Source organism: Eretmochelys imbricata, chromosome 2 (assembly GCF_965152235.1).
Source record: "Eretmochelys imbricata isolate rEreImb1 chromosome 2, rEreImb1.hap1, whole genome shotgun sequence".
NCBI lineage: Eukaryota > Metazoa > Chordata > Testudines > Cheloniidae > Eretmochelys > Eretmochelys imbricata.
In genome coordinates this window covers 192,787,763-192,807,936 of record NC_135573.1, presented here as the reverse complement: position 1 = coordinate 192,807,936, position 20,174 = coordinate 192,787,763, and the positions used below count along the sequence as shown (strand labels likewise).

The following is a 20,174-nucleotide window of genomic DNA, read 5'->3' as shown; positions in this document are numbered from 1 at the left end:
CCTGTGCAGCTCAGTGCCAGGACAACACAGGAGGTGACAACACATGGTGAGGATGGGGAAGAAGTGGGAGAAAGATGAAAGCAATGGAGTAATCCTGCCCTCAATGAAGTCAGTGGTAAAATGCCCATTGACTTCAGCGGGACAGGATTTCACACAATAAAATAATGTGGTCACTCTGGAGGCCAATGTAGTATCGTGGTGGTTACAATTTTTTTATGGTAATAGCAATTGTTTTGACTTGATGAACATGGCACTAACATCACTTGTATCGTTTAATCTTTCTCTTCAAAAGAAATGAGAGAAAAGGAAATTGCTTGTGCAATCGGATGGTTGCTTTTTAAATGATCCCCTTTAGTTTTTGAAGCTCACACCTCACTGAGGAGAATATGGTGGGAGAGGGGTGAGTTCCAACCTCTTCTGCTCCTGTTATTTGCCTGGAGATCATTTTCTGTAAAACAGGTTCGTAGGGTAGCAGCACATTTGTTTACACCGTGGTGGATTTTTGTAATAGAAAACAATACAGGCCAATCCTTCAAAACTGACTGCTGATTTCAGGGGCCTCAGTTATTGAGTGTCTGACTTGGGACACCTTGAAGGGACCTGATTTTCAGAGAATGGGTGCTTAACACTTTCTGAAAATCAAGTACCTATAAAGTGTCTCAAGCTGGGCACCTGAACTCACTAGTCACTTCTGAAAAGCTTGGCCTTAGATTATATAGCAAATACTAACTGTGCAATTAGAATGTCAGGACTACTGTAGAATGAAAACTTCAAAGAGACCCTAAAATACCAGATTCCCCAATTATTTTTTTTTTATTTTGCACTCGCAATTTTTTCCTGGCCGTGATGTTTAAGTAAGTATTTTTGGAGGATTTTGCTGTGCATTTTTCAGTGAGACATTTACAATTTCTGACATCTCTATTGTCTCAGCACTAGTCAGAGAGGCACAATCACACTCACTGTCTGAGCAGCCAGGCAGATGTACAGTGATGACAAAAATAAGACAGGACTCAAGTAGGCTGTGCCAAAATTCTTAGCAGATAGCATGCTCAGAAGTCATTTTGCAGGTGCTTATCATTTTAAAAAATATTTTTCTACAAACCAAGGAAGGTTTCAAGTTTCGGACAGCTGTTTTTGCTGCTGTCATGTCCAAAAAAGGGTATTTAAAAGATCTTTAGTAGGAGGCATTTTTGCTTAATTCTCCCATAGCTCAAAACATGACAGAAGTGATTTAGTTCAAACTTATCCAAATAAAATAAAAATTCACTCTGGACCTAGCATGGAAAATTGCAGCTCAAAAGGTGAATGTTTCAGGAAGCATTGAGTGTATGAAAACAGCAAGTTAGGCTAGAAAGTGTTTTCAATCTTAATTATAGCAATTGCTGCCAGATGCTTGCTGAAATGCATTATGGGCCAGATTCTCAGCTGGCATTAATTGATCTACATCCAGTATCCATAGGCACATCATTCATTAGACTGAGGAAGACCTATCTTCGCTCACATGCTATTTCATTATATATATAATTCACTTTGGAGGTGCCACCCTTTTTGCTTATGTCAAACCAAACTGGTCATATATAGACTACTTCTGAAGCAGTTAAGGCTTAATCAAAAGCCTGTTGAAGTCAATTAAAAGACTCCCACTGGCTTCTATAAGCTTTGGTCAGTCTCTCAAACTGTTGAGTTAATATTTCTCATGTTGTCCTTAGTATTTTGCCATAACATTCAAGATAAGATTTTTGAAGGAACCTCAGGGAGTTAGGTGCCCAAAATCTCAATGCGATTCAACTCCTTTGAAAATCCAAGCTGGAGTCAGTGCTCAATAAAATACTTGGTAAATTCATTTTCCCAGCCTTTCTGTAATGTGTCAGAAATTTTCTTTCCCCCATCTGTCTCTTCCTGGGATCTATTCTACTTCTTCAGGATGTGCTGCTGAATTTGATTCTGAAGAACCAAGCACTCAAGAGCAGCTTCTGATCATAAAAGCTTTAGAGTATTGAGGTGTACCCATGGTTGCAACCTTGCACTTTATATCAGGCGTGTGTTGCTCTTGTAGGGGCATGTTTTAAAGTGATGAATCCTTAAAGATTGTCAGATTGTGTTCCTGAATGTACTGCAGTAGGATCTGTCCTCTTCTGTTAATGACTTGAAGCAAGTGTCTAAGTCCTTGGTATCCACCCTGGCTTTCCCAGAATTCCTGATCCATGTACAGTGACTTCAGAAGCATGTTCTGTAAACATCCCGATTTGAGCACGGTCACAGCTGTCTCAGGAAACCTGATGAAGAAAATCAGAAGAGGGAAAGAAAAGGAGTTGGAAAGATAAAATCATATAGCTAAGGGGTTAGGGCAGGAGAATAGTGTTTGCTCCATTTCTGTCTCTGTCCCTGGAAGTAGTCAGAGTTCTGTTCTGTTCATATTTTATGCAAAGCAGAGATTGTTTTGGTGCTAACTATTTTTCTTGGCTGCAGAGATGTTGAAAGCTATAACAGTTTAATAAGCACAGAGTGAGAGAGCTGGCCCTCACCAAGAACATTTGAATCTGGATTTTCAACCCTTCAGTGTTCGGGGGAGAGGGAGGGGTTAGATCCTCAGTTTAGGTCTATGTGCAGCTCTTGCGAGGATGCACGAGAGCAATTCAGTGTGAGAAATATACCCTGATATTAAAGGGCTATTACCCTGCTAACCCAATAGGTTCCAAGCATATGCTTTAGGGGACACAAGTTGCCCAAGTGTCTTGGGACAAGTTATTCCTTAGCACATAGAAAGGGACTCAAGTGGCAAGAATTGGAGCTATGTCCAGATTTCAAATTACTCAAAGTCCAGGATTATTCTGGTCCAGGGGATTGAGTGGTTCCCATTTCTGCTAACAAATGACAATGGATGTAAACTATATAAAACTCTGCTTGTAATAGGCGAGCTGCTTCCACAACAGTGCAATCAGAAATGAATCCAAATGGTCTCAAATCAAAAGACTGATAACATGTGAAAGCTGGATATGCAATGACACATGAAATACTGAAATACCTGTTTGTTTGCTATTTTGGGCAGCTGCCAGTTACAGGGAAAATAATATGCTTTATAGTTTCTGAGATAGTCATCAGCCACCCCCAGTGTGAGATATAAATATTCACCTCAGTGTGAAATATGCACACATAGGGCCTGATTCTGATCTCACTCTAATTTTATACCACTGTATCTCCATTAATTTCAGTAGAGCCACTCCTGATTTACACTGGTGCATGTTAGCTCAGACTGAGGCCCTATATTTGTGTTTCTGATATCTGTGCAGGTAGGACCTTATCCAAACCCCACTGAAATCAATGGGAGTCTTTCCACTATCTTGACGGCGACCTGTCTCAGCCCCCCCATATTGATGCTTGAGCAAAAAGGCAATCCAAGAAACTAAGATATACGAATGTGGGATTGCACAAGCTTTCAGTCATGGTATATGTGGAACAAACATGGTTGTGGCAGGGGTGTAGATATCAACGAGGTATATGCGAATGTAAAGGACTCAGTCTTTCTACTGGTGGTGAGCCCTAAGAATCACTGTCTAGAAGAAAACTTCACAAACACAGGCAAGCCCCATCCAGTCCAATTTATTTTCTCTAGAGACACATCTGTTTTTATTGAAGAACCTTAACTGTTTTGCCTTATATATTCTGAAAGGAAGGGAATGTTCCAGTGGCCTGGGCTGTGACCCTCCGGTACTGTTAGCTAGAATTGCTTCTGTTGCCCTTCTTACCCATCTATGCCTTCCAGTAGCCTGAAGTTGAGTTTTGCTTCCGGATGGTGAGGTCTGCCTGCATTGTCAATGAACACCAAGCGAGAAGGCTCACTTCCCTGGATCTGGTAGGAAAAAAGCAAGAAGTTCAAATTTGGGGGGGGGGTTCTTTGAGCTGACATTTTGGGAGGAAGGGTAATTTGTATGCAAAGAGTGATTTTGGAACATTTAAGGTTGGCAGCAACGACAGTCCATAGCAACGGTGGAACCAGGGATCACGTATTAACTCTTAGAGACTAGCTTCTTGTCTGCACCCAGGCCAGTGCGACGATGCATTGCCCTTTACCTTGGAGCTGATAGCAAAACCACAATTTAACCCAAAAGTCTTAAGTTGCTGAACATATGTACTATCTGCGCCAAATAAAAGGCAGAGAGTCGCCATGGCCAGGTCCCTAAAGTTAAACTCATCTTGTCCCCAAGGATTAAATTGGTCTGTAGATTTCTAAGATGAAAGTCAGATTGTCATTATCTAACGTTACTGAGCAACCTCAATATCACACTTCATTCTTAACTGCCTATTTTATTTATTATTATCCAGGGACAATATTTATTATCAGCACGCTATTTAATTTCATGGTGAGAAGACATGTAGATTGAATTTCATTTGTTTAATATTCTGGCAGAATAAAATGTGTGTATTGTTGAAGGAATACAGCCACTGTCTGACTGCTATGTCATGCTGAACTTTTACTTCAGAAGTGCGTACGCGGCTATGCAGCCAGAGGGAGATCACGTCATTCTGTTTTTTAAGGCTGTAACTTTAAATGGAGAGAGGTCTCCCTGCCTCATGCTGTCACACTGCTTTTCATTTCAGACGCAGAATGTTACAAAGAGGATCACACACTGTGCTTGCTGCTCGCTCACCCTCACCGACTCTCAGGACCAGATTCAGATACACTTATACTTACTATACTTTTACTTACGCTGAGCAACAAATTACTCCACCAATTGTCCCATTGACTTAGTTATACATATAAGAATCTAACCTGCAGACATTTTACTTGTTCTTTATTTTCTCTTACCCTGAAATAAAAGTTACCTAGACATATTTTGCTCTTTGCGGTGGGGGTAAAAACATAACAAGAGTCAATAACAGAGAACCAGTCTGGCCTGCTATAGAAAATGTAGACGTTAGAAACTGAAAGGATGGAGGCAAACACAATGTCTGGCAATATCATACCAGGATGTGGACCAGGACCAGCTCTGCAGGATTCCTACACTTTTCATGAAGCATTTCCTCCATGCAGGGTTCTTCAGGGTCTGGCTGAAATCCACAGCAGTAACGGTCCAGTCGGTCATGAACCTGTGGGTGACATCTGAAGTATTTAGAGGCTTCAGGAATTTCAGGATGGAGATCTTAAGTTGTAGTTTAACAGGGAACTTTTCGTGCCTGGAAGAAAAAAGCTTGATAAAATGTAGAGAAAAATCCAGATTATTCATTACTGAAAGAGCTGTTTATATAAAAGATTGGTGGGTGTTCAGAAACCCATTCAGAAATTTAGTTGCTTTTCTGTACTCTAGCTAAACCATTTTAGTCTGGAAAGTGGACTGCAAAGCTCCCAATAACAGGCTTTCCTGCAAGATTTCAGACACTTCCTGCTTGCAGTATTTCAGTAGGCGATGTTTGCATGGACTGAATAGATTCTGTTTCTATCTGAAACAAAGAGGAGATGCATATAAAAACTAAGGCAAAACAAAAAAAATAAGTTAATTGATTTTTTTGAACCTCAGAAAGGGATTTTCTCAGGCAAATTCAAATGCTGGATGAAGGTTTAGATTGGTTCCTGTTTTATATGAACCATTTCACCCTTCCCTAATAATAATCTAAACAACTCTTGATAGAAATGAGAAGAAGGGAGAAGGGAGTGTGGGGAATTGTTTTATACGTGCTTGGCCCATTGGTGCATTCTTAACACCTGCATAGTGCGGGATTTGTCCTGCGTGCAGTTTGCAGACCAAGGTGGATACTCCAGGTGGGGCACTGTAACTTGCTTTTGCTGCATCTGTGTTTAGTAATTCATGGGCACTTTTGAACATGCTCCTCCTCACTCCTGACAGCCCATTCAATGAAATGCTGATGCCCTCCCTGAAGTCCTGCTCCTGCTCTGGAGCCTTTACTGGAGTGTGCGTTATACAGTCCGGGGCACAGAAACAACTGTCCTCTTGTGGATCCTTAATCCAATGTCGAGATTTTAATTTAACATCTTTGAATTTAGCCTGACATAGGGATGAAGCTATTTGACTTTGGGTTTATTCCCCCGATTTTTGGTAGGTGAGTGACCCAATGTTAGAACCACCACCGCTAGGAAGGAGCCACCTCTGGCAGCAACTGGCATGTCTGAAATTGTCATCCAAATCCTTAGGGTCAAATCCTCCCCTGAGCATATGGTTTGGCACAGGGGAAAAGGAGTCCTTTCATGGGCTGTTATGGGGTCGCTACTTTAGTCCATTGCCCTCCTGCTGTATACTTGCCCCATAGAGGTAATGGCTGGTGGATGCCCCTAATGGCAGACGGGCTGGTCTTACCATCACTCCCCTCTGACCTGCTCCATTTACTAAACCCAAGCAGAAGGTATTGGGCTGCATGACACCTACGTGTTCATAGACTTTCTACATGAACATGGGCCCCTGTCTTTGTCTCTACTCCACTCCTAAAGAGTGGAACCACCTCACTTGTGCTGCACGCATGACACTCCATATCCTTGGAGGAAGAAATAGGATTTGATTCTCCTTCAAGATTAAAGTTATCACTATCCAGTGAAACCCAGAAGCCATAATCCCTTTCTAATTTTTCATGCCCCACGCTGTTAGTTTTGTCACAATAAGCTATTGGTTTTTATGCTGCTTTGTACAAGGCAGCCAGTCTGCTGTCTCGGTTATATAATAATCACCCCAGAGGTGTGCAAAAGTGCCAGGGCTGCATACAGGAGACTGACTCACTGCTTTCTCCGAAAGAGGCCTGGCCAGAGCACAGCCACATAAATCAGCTCCTGCAAACACATCACACTTTCCTGAAACGGGACCAGTGCTGCTGAGGCAGGCAGAATTTCCAGAGTCGGTAGAGAAACTGACTGATTTTGCATGAGGTTGCCAAGGAATCTGGTTCAAACCAGAGACCTGTGAATCTATATAGCCTGGTTTTGGGTTATGAACCTGTAACTCAGGTCAGGTCTGCTAAGGTTCGCGAACCATTTGGTCAGGCTGGGCCAAATTTCAAGTGAACCTGACCTGAGTTTCAGGTGCCAAGGAGGGATTTCTGATTTTCAGTGGAAACCATGTGATACTAGGTGATTTCCACCATTTCAACTTAACACCTACCAAAAATTTTAGCTGAATTGTGTTTTGTCTGAACCCCAAACTCAAATCAAAGCACAGAGGAATAAGGTGATATAAGGAATGCACAGTTTGATTCGCGTGACCATTATATTCCTAGCCCTCTTAGATCCCAAATTAATTAATTTGATGCCCTGCTAGTATTTCTTAACACAGGCCCATCAGCTGATGTTTAATGAGGCACTCCAGGCAATATTTCTCCTTCCAGGAAACCCAAGAGCTAAAGTATTTTCTGAAACCAAACGCATTTGAACTCAGGAAAATGTCACACTTATTCCATGCACATCCTACATCTAGGTGCCTGAAAGTGCAGCACGCTGATTTCTCCCACCTTTTACATCATTTTCCATGATAGCAGAATTAACAGACTGTGCAGAACATAAAGAAAATCTCAGCTGATTTACAGAGAGACTCAGTGTGCTTGTGCACTAGCCAGAAGTTTGACTCGGCATACTTACCAGGAGACTACGAAAAAAATCCTCCAGTTGTCATGCACAGGAGGAGACACTGGCCACATTTTCAAAGGTAACTGCATTCCAGTTTGGATGGGTACTTATGTCCACAAATGCAGCTTTGCAAACTGGGAAATTGCCCATGAGAATGGGCAATAACATCTTGTGACTTCCCTCCCACCACTCTGAGGGGAGGGGGGGAAGATGGCAGCCAACAGCATGTATGCCAGTGAGACAGAGGGTCAGTTTGGATAATGAGCATCATGGAAATACTCTTATGACAAAAGGCCTGGGATCCTTAATGTTCATGCAGATCAGACAAGACCTAGATTTTGCAGGTGTCATCTGAAAAACTCCCATGAAATATATTACATCAGATTCCTATGTCCTGCCTCAGGAGGGAACAGCCCTTTTATTAACTGCACAAGTAAAGTATTCAACTGAGTCTGAGTCTGCTCAGGTGTCTAGAAACAGCCAACTCATACTGGGCATGCTCAGAGACTTGAGACATGCATTAATATCATCAGTCTCATGGTTCTATTACAGCGGTTCTCAAACGTCATTGCAGCATGACCCCCTTCTAACAACACAAATTACTACACAACTCCATGTGGGGCTGAAGCCATAGCCCGAACCAAGCCGGCCTGGGAAGGGGGGCTGAAGCCCTCAGGCTTCAGGGCTTTAGCCTTGGGTGGCAGAGCTCAGGCTTCAACTTCAGCCCTGGAGCCCAGTGTGTCTAATGCAGGCCCTGGCAACCCCATTAAAGAAGGGTCATGACCCACAGTTTGAGAACAGTTCTATTATATCATTTTATTAGCATACTCAGACCCATCCTACTATAGAATACCTACCTTTCTATCCCCTCTCCTCCTTTGCTGAAGGCTGACCCCAGCCCACATTGGGTTTTCATTAAAAAACCTCCTTTACTCGGTACTTGTGGTAACTGTTATGTGTGCCCATCTGTTTAGGAACGTTTTGCCTATGCTCCACCCACTGGCATTTGGGAGGCCGTATCTTTTAGCATGTTGCTGGGAGACTGTTTTTAGGAAACCAAGGAATAAATGTATATTAGAATAACAGAAGTTATAAGGTACAGGCTGAGTCTGACATCTGACTTAAGTATCTCTCCAGGAGCTGGTTTGGCTAATTGTCCCTGGCTGACGATGATGATCTTGCAGACCAGTTGTGATGCGCAGTGTAGGGTTGACACACCTACTCTCGTTTGACATCTGCTCCCCTGGACAGTCTGTGACTTTATTTACAGTATATGTAGAACCCAGGGAAGACCATATTCCATCTAGGCTTTACCTGTACAGTTTATTACATCGTGTACATTTCTGTAATAGAAACAGACACATACCATCCATCTAATGATCTCAAATGCTTTCTAAGCATTAATGATTTGAGCCTCTCAACCACCCTATGAAGGAGGTAAGTAGCTTTATACCCCTTGTACAGATGAGGAAACGGAAGCAGAGAATTTCAGTGACTTAGCCAACGCCCCAGAGACTGTCTAGAGCAGTGCCGGGAATAGAACGCAGGTCTCCCAACTCGAAGGTCTACGATTTAGGAATGAGACTATTTATTGTAAATGTCCTGTTGGAAAGGAGGTGTTTGTAAGGGATTTCAATGGCACGGGTAGTTACAATACAACAGCCCATATATTAGAGGCTGCCTTATACTGCAGAGCGCTTTAATGTGCAGGGAGAGAATATGACTTATCTGGACCACTTAAGTCACAAAATATGAGGCCTGATTTTGTAAAGTGCTTGAGGGGTTCCTGCTTGTAATGGAAATCTAAGCCTTTTTCTGGCAGGTGTAGGAGAAAAAAGGGAAGGTCTTGAATTTGACTTGTACACAGTTGATAGGAAATTGCTGGAATGACATAATAAATTGTTATTTGAGCTTCCAAAAACACTTGGTTACATTGCCAAAAGTTAATAAAATGATACTGTGCAAACAAATATTTCTTCTCAGGAAACTTTCTAGTTCATATTTTTTACAAGAACTGAAACAGTTTAGAAAAACCTGGGTCCCCTGAAGCCCAAGGGAGAAAGAAATAGCAGGTGTATGGATGGTTAAACCACAGATGGGGAAGTTTTTTATACTATACTACTACTAGCGGTTGGATGCTGGCAAAGGGGATCAGACTCAGAGCTGTGCATAACTGGCTGGTTTTGGCCTGCATGGGTATCAGAGAACTTTGTCATCACTCTTGGCTCTCTTAGTTTCTCACTTCTCACCCTTCTGAGTTGCTCTTTACAAGTTGAGTGGATTCTAACCAACGATGGTGAAGGCACGTTGAGTTTAGTTAAGCTCCATTATATTACATTTGGGGTTTGCAAGGGTTCATCCAGCCTGGAAGAGTTACCATGTTACAACATATTGCAGGTTTCATACCAAAAGAACAAAGCACCATCTGGAAAAATTCATGCCTTGCCAAACACTCCAAAAAAGTTTAAATAAGTTTCCAGCCTTCCAAAATGGTAGCAAGTCACTCTCTAGGAGCAGTGTATATAGTTTGACAGTATAGCCAAAAGGACCATTATGGCCATCGTATAGTGTGACTTCCTGCATAACATATCATAGAATTTCACTCTGATTCTTGCACTGAGTGGAATGAAGATAGGTGGGGGCAGGAACCATGGTGTGGGGAAGGGGAGAGGGGGAGGTGGGTAGGACGAGGATGTGGGAGGGTGGGATGGAGAGAAGCAGAGGGAGACAAGGGAAGGCTGCGGGTACAAGGACAGACGGGTCTATAAGCACTACAACACACTCCCCTCCAGATTCTGGAATTGAGTCGTGGCCTTTTACATTCCTTTGTTAGCAGCAAGTAGCTAACTGTGGGCCTTTGTTCTGTGGAAAAACTAGTCTGCGATCATGTGCTTAAAGGCTGTCTCATAACACATATGCTGAAGGGGGCTGGGTTAATGTTGCACAGGCAACCTTCATTCTAGCATTTTCTAACTTTGGACGGCTTGACTGCCTAGAGGCCAACCAGCTCAGGGCCCCGGTCGTGATAGGTGTTGTACAAACATATACGGTAAATGACCATCCTTGCCCCAAAGAGCTTGCTGTTTAGAAGACAAGACCCATCAGTACAATGATGAAAATGAGTGGGTTGTGGTGGGGAGGGCGAGGGAGATGGGGTAACAGCAATGACGGTGTGTGCAATTCTTAGCCAGTCAGGAGCAGTGATCACAGCTCTTCACCTACCTAGCCCTCAGCCGATTGTAGTTTGCTATCTGCATTACAGAAGAGGAGAACTTTCTCTGGATTTGGACTGGGAACAGCTTGGAAGAAAGAACAAAAGAGCATGTCGGAGACACACTGATAATGGCTGTCACTTGGCTCTGGAACTCACTCCCTGCCTTGGTCTGATAGACCTGGCATTTGTTGACTTTGAGGACATTCTGAAACCCTTACCTATTTTCTCCTACATTTCTTGAAGGATGATGGGTTGAGGGATGGGGGGTGCTCAGGTCGGGGATGGTTATTCTAGATTTGATTTGATTTTACCAGAGAAATGCTATATTTTCTCTAGGTTGGTTTGTATGGGCAATTCCTTGTGTGGCTGATTCTTATTTACACTGAAGCTCCTTCACATTGTCCTGGCAAATGTAAAGGAGCCTTAATGAGGGCACATATTATATATGCATGCATTTTCCGTCCCCTTTACATTGCAGGGGTGTGCAAAGGGGCATCAGAGTAAATGAGAATCGGATCCATATATGAAGTTTGGACAAAACGTGGCCAGTTTCTTTCCTGTGGCACCATCTGAGTTTTGCATAAAATGGGGTTTTGCTATGTAAGGTTCATACATCTCTACCAACCGTGGTTCTCATAACATCCCTAGGAGACTTTAATCACATGGAACTGGGTCATTTGGGCCTAATTCTATCTCCACTGAAGTTAATGGGAGTTTTGCTGTTGACATCAAAAGGGACTAGGATTTGGATTGATTTAACCTATTGTATTTTGATGGATTCCTGCCATGTTTACCAGAAGATCACTGTTGCCAGTTGAGGCAGGAAAGTGTAGACAAAGGCAGTATTACTGAGCCAAATCAAGAGAGAGATGGTATGTGAAGTGACCAGCCAACTCAAAGCTAAAAATCACTACCTAAGAGATGAATGCTGCAGACATTGCCAAAACTGGGAGATAACTGAAACAGAGGTGTTCTAATCCTGCTTTCTAGCAGCAGTGCTCCACGAGTGAACAGCAGTGTTCACAATACACTGCACTCTCTCTTCTGGAGATTTTTCTTGGCAGCAAACTTTTTGCCTGTGGAGAGAGGTTCATAGAGAGCGGTTTGAATCATGTTAGTGAGCTACAGTATGAAAAATAGGAGTAGTCTCTGTGAGGTGTTTATAAAGGATTTTGATCAGTGCAGCTGGCCTTTGGGAGCCAGTGTGAAACAACTGTATATTAGAAAGGCACTCCCTTAGGGGAAAGCCCCACAGAACGTAATACAGAATGATAACCCCGGCATGGAGTTTTTGGATCATCCTATAGAATTCACTACTGAATTCTATCCATGATCCCAAATTCTACAGAATGGTTCAGGATCCAAAGGATTTCATTCTTTATTAAATCTTATAGGGTTTTTGAGTCATTTCTGAAGAACTTTGTTTCATTTCTATAATATCCTGCTAGCTTCATCCCTAGTTAGCTTGATAGTACTTTTCCATTAGTGGTGATCTCTTTGGAGCTATTAAAAAACTCTGTGGGTTGTTTTTGTCATTTGGTCTGCTTAACACCTTGGGTAAAAGTCTCCCTCAAACATCATCCTTTTCATTGAGGACCAACCTTCGCATTTAATCCAATGAGATTTTTGCTATGGGGCCCAATTTTCCCAGTGGGAGCTGGATCAGGCCCTTGAAGTATTCCGAGTGGTGGGGCAAGGAAATGGAAAAGAGAATAAACTTGTCCCAAATCTTCCTCTTCCTGGTATTTTTGAGTCACTGCCTGGTTTCTGTCTGGTATGCCCATGGCCCACTGTAGTCTCCCCATCACTGCTGTGGTTGAATCTGAGATCTGCCATATCTCTACGCGGGAGGAGAGGCAGTAACTGTTCACATAGTGCCCTGGCAATCAGTCCACAAAGGGGCATTTGTGTTATCCTATAAGAGAGTTACTTTCCAAAGCCTCCTGGCACAGAGATAAATTGCTACTCTGGAGTTGTGGAGGATTATGAATCAAAGAGCAAAGAAGGAATCCATGCTGGACAGCTTTTTCCTGGCGGGGGGTAGGGGACCAAATAACCCTCACTATCGAGGCCTGACATCACACAAGGATATGCTCGTGGCCGGGAGATGGGAAGTGGTGGTACTGGAATGAGGGGGGCACAGAATGGAAAAATGGTGTAAATCAGTGTAGCTCCACTGACTTCTATGCTGATTTACACCAGGTGAGGATTTGACGATACGGTTTTTAAGTAAAAAGGGTGACGTCCTGGTCCCATTGAAGTCAAGAGAATTTTCCCATTGATTTCATTCGGGCCAGGATTTCACCCCATAACGCCACTAACTCAAACCCGGATGTGTTTATTAGTATGTTCTAAAGTAACAGTCACACCCAAAAAAGCCGATCCCAGAATTTCCATTTCTGCTCTTTAAACATTTATTTTATTTCCTGCTAGATTAGCTTTAAATATGAATGTTAATCGTTTTAATGTAACATATTCCAGTCATGACTGGATTTGTTACATCTAGTTGTGATTGACCCCTTCTGCCAGCCATACTTTGAGGTTATTAAGATTAATAGTTAAGCTCTGCCAAAAAAAAAAAAAAAAAAGTAATGGGAACACATATGTTAGCAGAGATTTTTTAAAACCTTTCAGATAGTTTTTTCTCGCTAATGCTTGTCCCTGCAGTGGTAAGTAATACCCCTGAGGTGTATAAACAAGGCTCCATCTCCCATATAAACCATCTCTTCTTCCTCTCAGTTGCCCCTAATTAAACTCACAATTCTCAGTTCTGAGAAACTGTAATAATCCCCCATAGCAGCAAGTTCTGATTTTCCAGATGTAAGATTAAGCACTCTTAATCCACACACAGAAGAGAAGGAAAATCTCCATGATGGGAAAAGGATCCTGGTTGGAGGGAACAAAAGCTGATTTTCAGCAACAAAAAGACACCCAGGAACAGAGAGTCTGGATAACATGAGACTGACATAAGATTCTTTTAAATGAGCATGACCTCACACCAGTGTGAATCAGGAGTAACTCCACCCAAACTAGTGAGGTTACACCAGGATAAAACTAGAATAAGTGAGATCAGAATCAGGTCAGATGTGTCTGAAGCTTGCCTGTGGATCCATGTTCCCCTTCAAGTCCAGCATGCACAAACTATACAAAAGCACAACTTTTACCCTGAGCTTCCAACTGCACAGCATGTTGAGAGGTGATAAACCAGCCGTCTCTCCCTTCCACACACATTGATTATTAAACACGCTTACTGAAGATTGACAGCTACTCCAACAGTGATTTGTGAAAGTAAAGACATTTTTGTTTAAATGTGTGTTGTAAATGACAAAAAAAGGCCTTTTTGTGTGTCTCTCTGATACATAAAGAGGTTGGAAGGGCTTTTGGTGTTTGAAAATGTGCTTGTGTCATATTTGGTTGGTTGGGGGGGGTTTCAAATTAGAAAATCAGGTCCTGTCTCGGCTGGAAGACACTACAAGGGCGAATGAAGTGGTGACATCAGAGGAGCCCAGAGGATAAAGGCTGAACAGGAGATAAAATCCCCACCTTTCCAGCGTTCTTTATACAGCACAAAGATTAAAAGAGGGGCACAAGCTGAGTTTTTAAAATATCCTTGGTAGGTCTCTTTGAGTGATACAGCCTAATGGCAGGTCTAAAACATACACGGCCTTGGGCCAGATTCCCTGTTGCTCTGCATTTCCTGTAGTCATTTCCACCTGGACAAAGTGGGTGCAGAATGCTGCTACATCTGAATGGTAATGAGCCACACTGGTGTAAGTGATGACACAAGCTGCAGGGCAATGGAGAGTCAGGTCCCCATCTCTCTTCTTTGAATCAAAATAGAAAGACTTTTCAATGAGGTATTTCTAAGGGTATCCCTGCTTTAGTTTTGTTGGATTCCTAGAGAGGAGGCCATGCGGGGGAAGAAATGCTTCTCACTGTGTGGAATACCTCAGTGCGAGTGACAATAGTCAAGACTCCCTTTAGCATAATGCATATTTTTTCTTCTTCTTTTAGTCCTAATGATAGGTCGCAAATTGACAGCTCTGGAGCCTGGAGCCTGCTATTTATTGACACAACAGAGACAGCCTGGGTAGATGAGGTGCACACTTCCACCCACTGCAGTATATCTAAACTTTGACCTATATTTGGACATCCTCTAGATCAAAGGGGTAATTCGCCCTCGCTACACATTCAGTCATCTGTCTCGCTGCTGAGCCTGTTAACAAGGGTGCCCATTATTTGTGATAAGAATTTTTGTATTGTGGACACTGGTCCACCAGGAACTGGACTGCGATCTCCAACTCCACCTTGCCCAAACAATAGATCACTGAACAGCCATATGGTGGGAATGACTTTTGAGAATGTATGTCCAATACTTTTTGTTATAACTCTTTAAATAGTGGGAGATTATTCAACATATTTCCTAAACATAATGAATGGCACGTATTACACACACTCACTGACATTCAACCAATATGTTTTACTAAGCAATGTTCTCTTTTACCAATAACCAATAATTGCCTTATAAAATGTGTATCAAAGGATCCGGAGTTACTCAAGCTTCTCTGGTAGCCAACCATGAGAGATGCTGAGTGTCCCCAACTCCCACTGAAGTCAGCCACTCTCAGGATCAGGAGGTTAATGAGGACCAAAAGCTTGCAGAGCTAGGACAATACTGTACGTAATAGCAAACGTACAGCTTTGCCAGGACAGAATGGGGTTAATGTTCGAGGGACAAGTGTGTATTTTGTAATTACAAGTTGCTGTTTCTCACAAGATGCTTCTACTAGGCTGCTTTTACCCACTGGTAAGTCAAAGAGTTCTTGACATCTCCTTTTCTAGGAACCCTAATCCTCTGCCCATAACCCCATGCCAACATTTTTGAGGAAGCCTGGAGTACTTCAGGCATCACTGTTTGACTTGGTTGGCGTAATGCTAACCAGGAAACGAGTGGCAAAGACCCAGCAAAAGTAGATGAAGCTCCTTGCTTTGCTGCACAATTCTCTACTTGAAGGGTAGTTCATTCTGCAAACAGACTGGGGCTGGTGGTTTAAGAAGCTTGCCACACTTGATCCAGCAACTGTGACACTGAAGGTTTGTTCGGAATGGAAAGCTACTGTGTACGGTTTCAGTCTTTTCCAGTGTCAAGTCCCAGACACTCTGAAACCTGAAAAATTAAAACAAATGATAGCGACAGCTCCCCTGGTAATAAGGCAGCAATCCAGCATATCCCTGCTAAAGGCAGAATTCCCCTGGTTTGGTGTCAGTTTCAGGCTTCTGACTGAATCAGTCATCTGTGTGAGAAATCCTTGTACAAAGTTCTACTGATTGATGATCCAGGCTTTCTGTTCTTTATCTGCAGTTTGAGAATTCAAATAAGGTTAGATGATCATGACAAACTGAAAAGCTAAGGAAAACATGAATGAGTCCAGACTGCAGGCATTCTGTGTTCCTGCTAGGAATACGGGGTTGTCCTGAGGCTGAGTGAAGTCTTATGGTAACAGTGCTTACAGATGGTGAACTACACTTGTGGTGTAAGTCACCACAGCACCTTTCATGTCAATGAATCTACACTGATTTATTCCAGCAAGAGCTCTGGCCCCAGTATCCAGCCTGCCTCCTCTCCCTCACCCCCCGCCTTTGCTCTTCAAGGCTCAGTCAGGCAACCTTTCCTCAGGTAAGTAGTGTCATTTCAGTGCATAGGATGATTTGACTGAGTAAGGATTGCAGGACTGAGCCCTGTGTCACAGGTTGATTATCAAATGGTGTTGTGAACTCCACTAATCTGATTCAAAATGACTCACAGCCATGGGGTAGTGGTACTGTGGTTATGACCTCATAAACCTACTATAACACAGACTACAAAATCATCCTAATTGGAGAATGCCACTTGAATATGAAAAGGACTATTTAAAAAAAACTTTTGCACATTCGTCCAGGATCTATTTTAACCACAAATCTGCATGGAAAAAAACACTGTTTCCTACCTTGAAAACAAACAAAATCAGTGAGTTTTCATTTCAGATGTTAATTTGGGTTTGGAAACCAAACAATTGGGACCTACGTTCTGCTTTCTCTTTCAACCTCCCATTTGCTTTCACTGTGCTGTGATGTGTTCTGTTCAGCGAAGTGTCTGAAGAAGGACTCCATGAGCTTCGATGGAGACACACACCTTTGCATAGGCTACTTTGACTATTCTGGAAGCCAGGCATTCTTGAGTTTTAATCCTGGCTCTGTCACTGATATGCTGTGTGACCTGGGGCAAGTCATTTGGCTTTGTGCCTTAGATTCCCCATTCATAAAATCAGAATAATAATGGTTACCTGTCTGCTGCCCAGGAGTTTTGTGAGGGTTAATTAATATTTCTAAAGCATTTTGACTATGGAAAGTCTTTTATTAATGCCAAGTATAATTATAGAGACAAGGTGGGTGAGGTAATATCTTTTACTGGAACAAATTCTGTTGGTGAGCAAGACAAGCATTTGAGATACACAGCTCTTCTTCAGGTGTGGGAAACTAACTCAGAGTGTCACTGCTAAATACAAAGTGGAACAGATTGTTTACCACGTTTTAACTACTTACGCTAAACAATCTGTTCCACCTTGTATTAAGCGGTGGCCCTTTGAGTATGTTTCCCAGACTTGAAGAACTTTGCATAAGCTTGAAAGCTTACCTCTCTCATCAGTGGAAGTTGGTCTAATATAAGATATTACCTCGCTCACCTGGGCTTTCTAATACCCTGGAACCGACACATCCACAACAAACACTGCATACACATAGAATTATGAGAGTAATAATGTGCACTTCTGCTGGGTTTGTTTGGCTCACTTTTTTTTTTACACTCCAGAGTTGGAGACCTTCCCAGGTTTCCCCTCTCCCCAACTTTGTGAAACAAGACTTTAACTGAAACAAGCCTTATAGCTATGCCCAGTACACACACACACTAAAGAGAAGAAAAAAGAGAGACGGGGATTGTTCCACCACCAAGCATACCTGTAGGAGAAAATCAAAGAGCGCCAGTTTGGCCCACTCTGTGTGCAGGACACTCAAACATGGAGCTATTCCGAGAGCTGCCCTGGAATCCACCATGCCACACCGCTGCTGCAGCAGAGACCGGTACTGTAGCCACCCCACTGCAAAAGAGTTCTGGTCGTTGTTGGCATCAGCTAGGTGCTGGATATCTGGCACCCACCATATGATGGGCCTCGCTGCACCATTGGTGTATTTGTAGGGCAGCAGGGGACTGCTGAATTTGCGGGCCACTGCAGGCAGACTCCTATTCAGCCCCAACACTCTGTCCAAGTGGAAAGCTAGCACCTCATAGAGGTCACTGGGTCGCTTTATTAATCCACAGAGCCCATCTGAACAGTCTCGTTTAGGGTCAGATGGGGAAGTGTCTTGTCTGGCCAAAAGGCTGACTCTGAGGATTTGTCCATGGGCAGGAATTCTGGTTTTGGTCACCACTTTGCTATTTGCCAGCCATTTCATCTTCTGCACATCATCTGCAGTAAACCAAGGTGGGATCCTCTCACCAAACCTCAGGTGGCCCTCCCCTTTGGCAGAAAGGGCATCTTCTGGAGTCTTCATACACCATTCAGATGTCTGTAACTGCGTGGCCACACCCACCCAGAAATGATCTCCTGGCTCTCCAGGCTCCTGGGAGTAACTGCCTGTCTGTCTCTGCATGCCTGCTGCACCTCTGAAGGGCTGCCTGCTATCTGCTTCCGAGATAAAGCCTTTAATTGAATCTGAATGCTGCGGCTCAGCGCCGGCTGCCTGCACATCTGGTTTGTGTCGGTCCTGTGCCACAGCTGGCTGGCTTGCAAAAGGGTTCTTAAGACGTAAAGCAACCTCTGGCTTTCCTTCCTGAAAACCCCTTTTATTGCTGAGTGAAGGAGAAAAGAAAGGGGCCTCCTCCATTTGTGGTTTCATATCTGCCTTCTTCCCTGTCAGCTTATAGAAATGAACATTGCTCCCTGTATTATTTAGAGAAAAATGAGTATTAAGCTCCCTTTTCTTCTCACCACTGGTCCTGCGGGGAATGTTTTCATGCTGTAATTTACTGCTGGCTTCAGAGCTTTTCACAACAACGTTATGTTTCCTAATCTCTCCTTTATGCTTTCTCTTTGCTTTCAGCAGTGTGTGGTTTTGTCGGCGCAGGATACTTGGCTGGTTCTTTGGCTTGCGGGCAGACTGGGGATGGTGTGAGGATTGCCTTTCCTGACTGGTGCCAGGGGGAGAGGGTTCCCATTCTCTGTGGTCAAAGCTCCTGGCCCACTGGGGGACAGAGGCAGTGGTGTTTGTCCACAGACGCCTGGGCCGGATGACTTTCCCATGTGGCTCAGCCAGTGCCAAGAACTGGAGATCGGACTCCCCGTAGCTGTTCGGAAGCAGCAGAGGAAAACTGGTAAATGCCACCACAGAGAAGGCAAGCAAGAAGCAGAATCCAGCCACAGGTGGTCTCTTCAGCCTCATTCTTCTCCAGGATCTCTGAGCCTGTGGAGTCAGAAAGGACAACCTTATTGATCGCATCATGGGGGATAGCTAGAGCTAGGGCAGAAGCTGTCTCCATGAAATGTATTATCCTGCAGGGAGTTGGGTTGATCAGTGCAAATGGTATCCTTAGATCATATTGTGTTAGCACTCGCTAAGGCTCCAGTTCAGCTCCCAGTAATGCCAGTAGAAAACCCCCAGTGATATCAATGGGAACAGGACTGGGCTGTGATGTAATTCCATGGGCTTCACCCAGGCTGAATTTGGCCTGAAGAGTAGAAGAAAGTGAAAAAGGCAGAGACTTTAATTAAAAAGGCAATTGTGCAGCATCCTGGCCATTGCAAAACATGCCTCACTGAACCACCAGCAGACTGATAATGTCTTATTATTGGGGACAGTGGAAGAGCAGGAGAGTTTAAAGGAACATCTGGACAGACATAGATTACCACTGTATAAGGAATGCTCCTCAGTGGTGGATTTGCTAATATTGCAGGACTTTGATCTGTATTTACCATATCCCTCTATATCTCTGCCTTGCCTCTGTCTCATTCTTGTTTTGTATAGATTCATACATCCCAAGGCCAGAAGGGACCATCGTGATCACCTAGTTTGACGTCGTGTGTAACACAAACTATAGAACTGACCCAAAATAATTCCTAGAGCAGATCTTTTTTTGAAAAACATCCAATCTTGACTTTAAAATTGTCAGAGATGGAGAATGACCCTTTGTAAGTTGTTCCAATGGTTAATTACTCTCACTGTTAAAAACTGGGCACCTTATTTCCAGTCTGAAATTGTCTACTTCAACTTCCAGACACTGAAAGTTGTACCTAGATCGAAGAGCCCATTATTAAATATTTGTTCTTCAAGTAGATACTCATAGACTGCTATCAAGTTACCCCT

At 43.2% G+C, this 20,174-nt stretch overlaps 1 protein-coding gene across 1 annotated transcript; it reads right to left on the bottom strand.

Annotated features, from left to right (window-relative positions):
• Window positions 1–2,065: 2,065 nt before the first annotated feature.
• On the bottom strand, window positions 2,066–19,310 carry GASK1A (golgi associated kinase 1A). The gene is made up of 4 exons (XM_077808737.1): window positions 17,772–19,310; window positions 4,966–5,088; window positions 3,747–3,850; window positions 2,066–2,276 (listed from the first exon to the last, which is right to left on the bottom strand). The coding sequence occupies exons 1-4, from the start codon at window positions 19,308–19,310 to the stop codon at window positions 2,066–2,068; spliced, it is 1,977 nt and encodes a 658-aa protein (XP_077664863.1).
• Window positions 19,311–20,174: the final 864 nt, after the last annotated feature.

Coding starts and splice junctions, on each gene's coding strand:
- GASK1A (XM_077808737.1), bottom strand. CDS start 19,310: ATGCGATCAATAAGGTTGTCCTTTCTGACTCCACAGGCTCAGAGATCC. Junction 5,089..17,771: donor TCTTTGATTTTCTCCTACAG/GTATGCTTGGTG, acceptor TGTCACCCACAG/GTTCATGACCGACTGGACCG. Junction 2,277..3,746: donor CTACTGGAAGGCATAGATGG/GTAAGAAGGGCA, acceptor TTTCTTCATCAG/GTTTCCTGAGACAGCTGTGA.